Source organism: Priapulus caudatus, unplaced genomic scaffold, assembly GCF_000485595.1.
Source record: "Priapulus caudatus unplaced genomic scaffold, Priapulus_caudatus-5.0.1 Scaffold4113, whole genome shotgun sequence".
Taxonomy (NCBI): domain Eukaryota; kingdom Metazoa; phylum Priapulida; class Priapulimorpha; order Priapulimorphida; family Priapulidae; genus Priapulus; species Priapulus caudatus.
The window spans coordinates 2,256-3,300 of record NW_014581174.1 but is presented as its reverse complement, the minus strand read 5'-3'; the positions used below and the strand labels follow the sequence as shown (position 1 = coordinate 3,300).

The following is a 1,045-nucleotide window of genomic DNA, read 5'->3' as shown; positions in this document are numbered from 1 at the left end:
TATATATATATATAGATAGATAGAGATATATAGATATATATATACGACATTACGTCACCACATTTCCACCCACCGACACATGGTTCTAACCGGCAAACATGCACCGCACTACCGCGGCACACGCACGCAAACACGCTAACCGTGAACACTCCCCCCCCCCACACCCACACACCCCACTCTGTAACGCTCACGCCGCGTGACTCTTGTAGAGGCGCCACGGTCGCCCGACCTGCGACGCACGATCAAGATGCTGCCGGACGACGAGCGGTCGCTGGAGCGCATGCGCACGCAGCTGTACGCGCCCAGCACGTCTGCCTTCTTCTCCTACAACAAGGTGCCCTGGGAGCTGCACGTCAGGAAGGAGGTACGCATGCGCGCGTACGCGTCATCACATGCAGTAGTGACGTCATCGCCGCGCGTTGCTGTAGTGACGTCATTGCCACGCGGTGCTGTAGTGACGTCATCGCCGCGCGTTGCAGTAGTGACGTCATCTTCGCACGTTGCAGTAGTGACGTCATCGTCGCACGTTGCAGTAGACGCTACGCCTCAAAATGTGTAGATTAGACGTATAGCTAGTAGTTCGTTTCTTATAAGCACCCATTAATTATTAATATCGTTTATATTATTATTATTATTATTATTATTAATACATCATTACATCATTATCATTATTATTATTATTATTATTATTAATTTCTTATAAGCACCCATTAATTATTATTATCGTTCATATTATTATTATTATTATTATTATTATTAATTTGTTAACGCAGGTGTTTTCCCCGGGAGAGAAGTTTGGCGATCCTCTCGTGCTGGATTTAGTTTTCCGACAAATCTACAAGGATGTCATGTCAAACACCTGTATCCGCATTAACAGACACGAGTGCAGAGCAATGCGCAACAAACTGGGTGCGTAACCGTTTGTACACACACACACACACACACACACACACACACACACACACACACACACACACACACACACACACACACACACACACACACACACACACACACACACACACACACACACACACACACACAC

At 46.6% G+C, this 1,045-nt stretch overlaps 1 protein-coding gene across 1 annotated transcript; it reads left to right on the top strand.

The window, feature by feature from the left end:
• Positions 1 to 212: 212 nt before the first annotated feature.
• On the top strand, positions 213 to 909 carry LOC106819706 (unconventional myosin-XVB-like; the record flags this gene model as incomplete). Its single annotated transcript, XM_014824307.1, has 2 exons — positions 213 to 364; positions 774 to 909. Coding segments are annotated over exons 1-2 (253 nt in total), but the record flags the coding sequence as incomplete, so codon positions are not given.
• Positions 910 to 1,045: the final 136 nt, after the last annotated feature.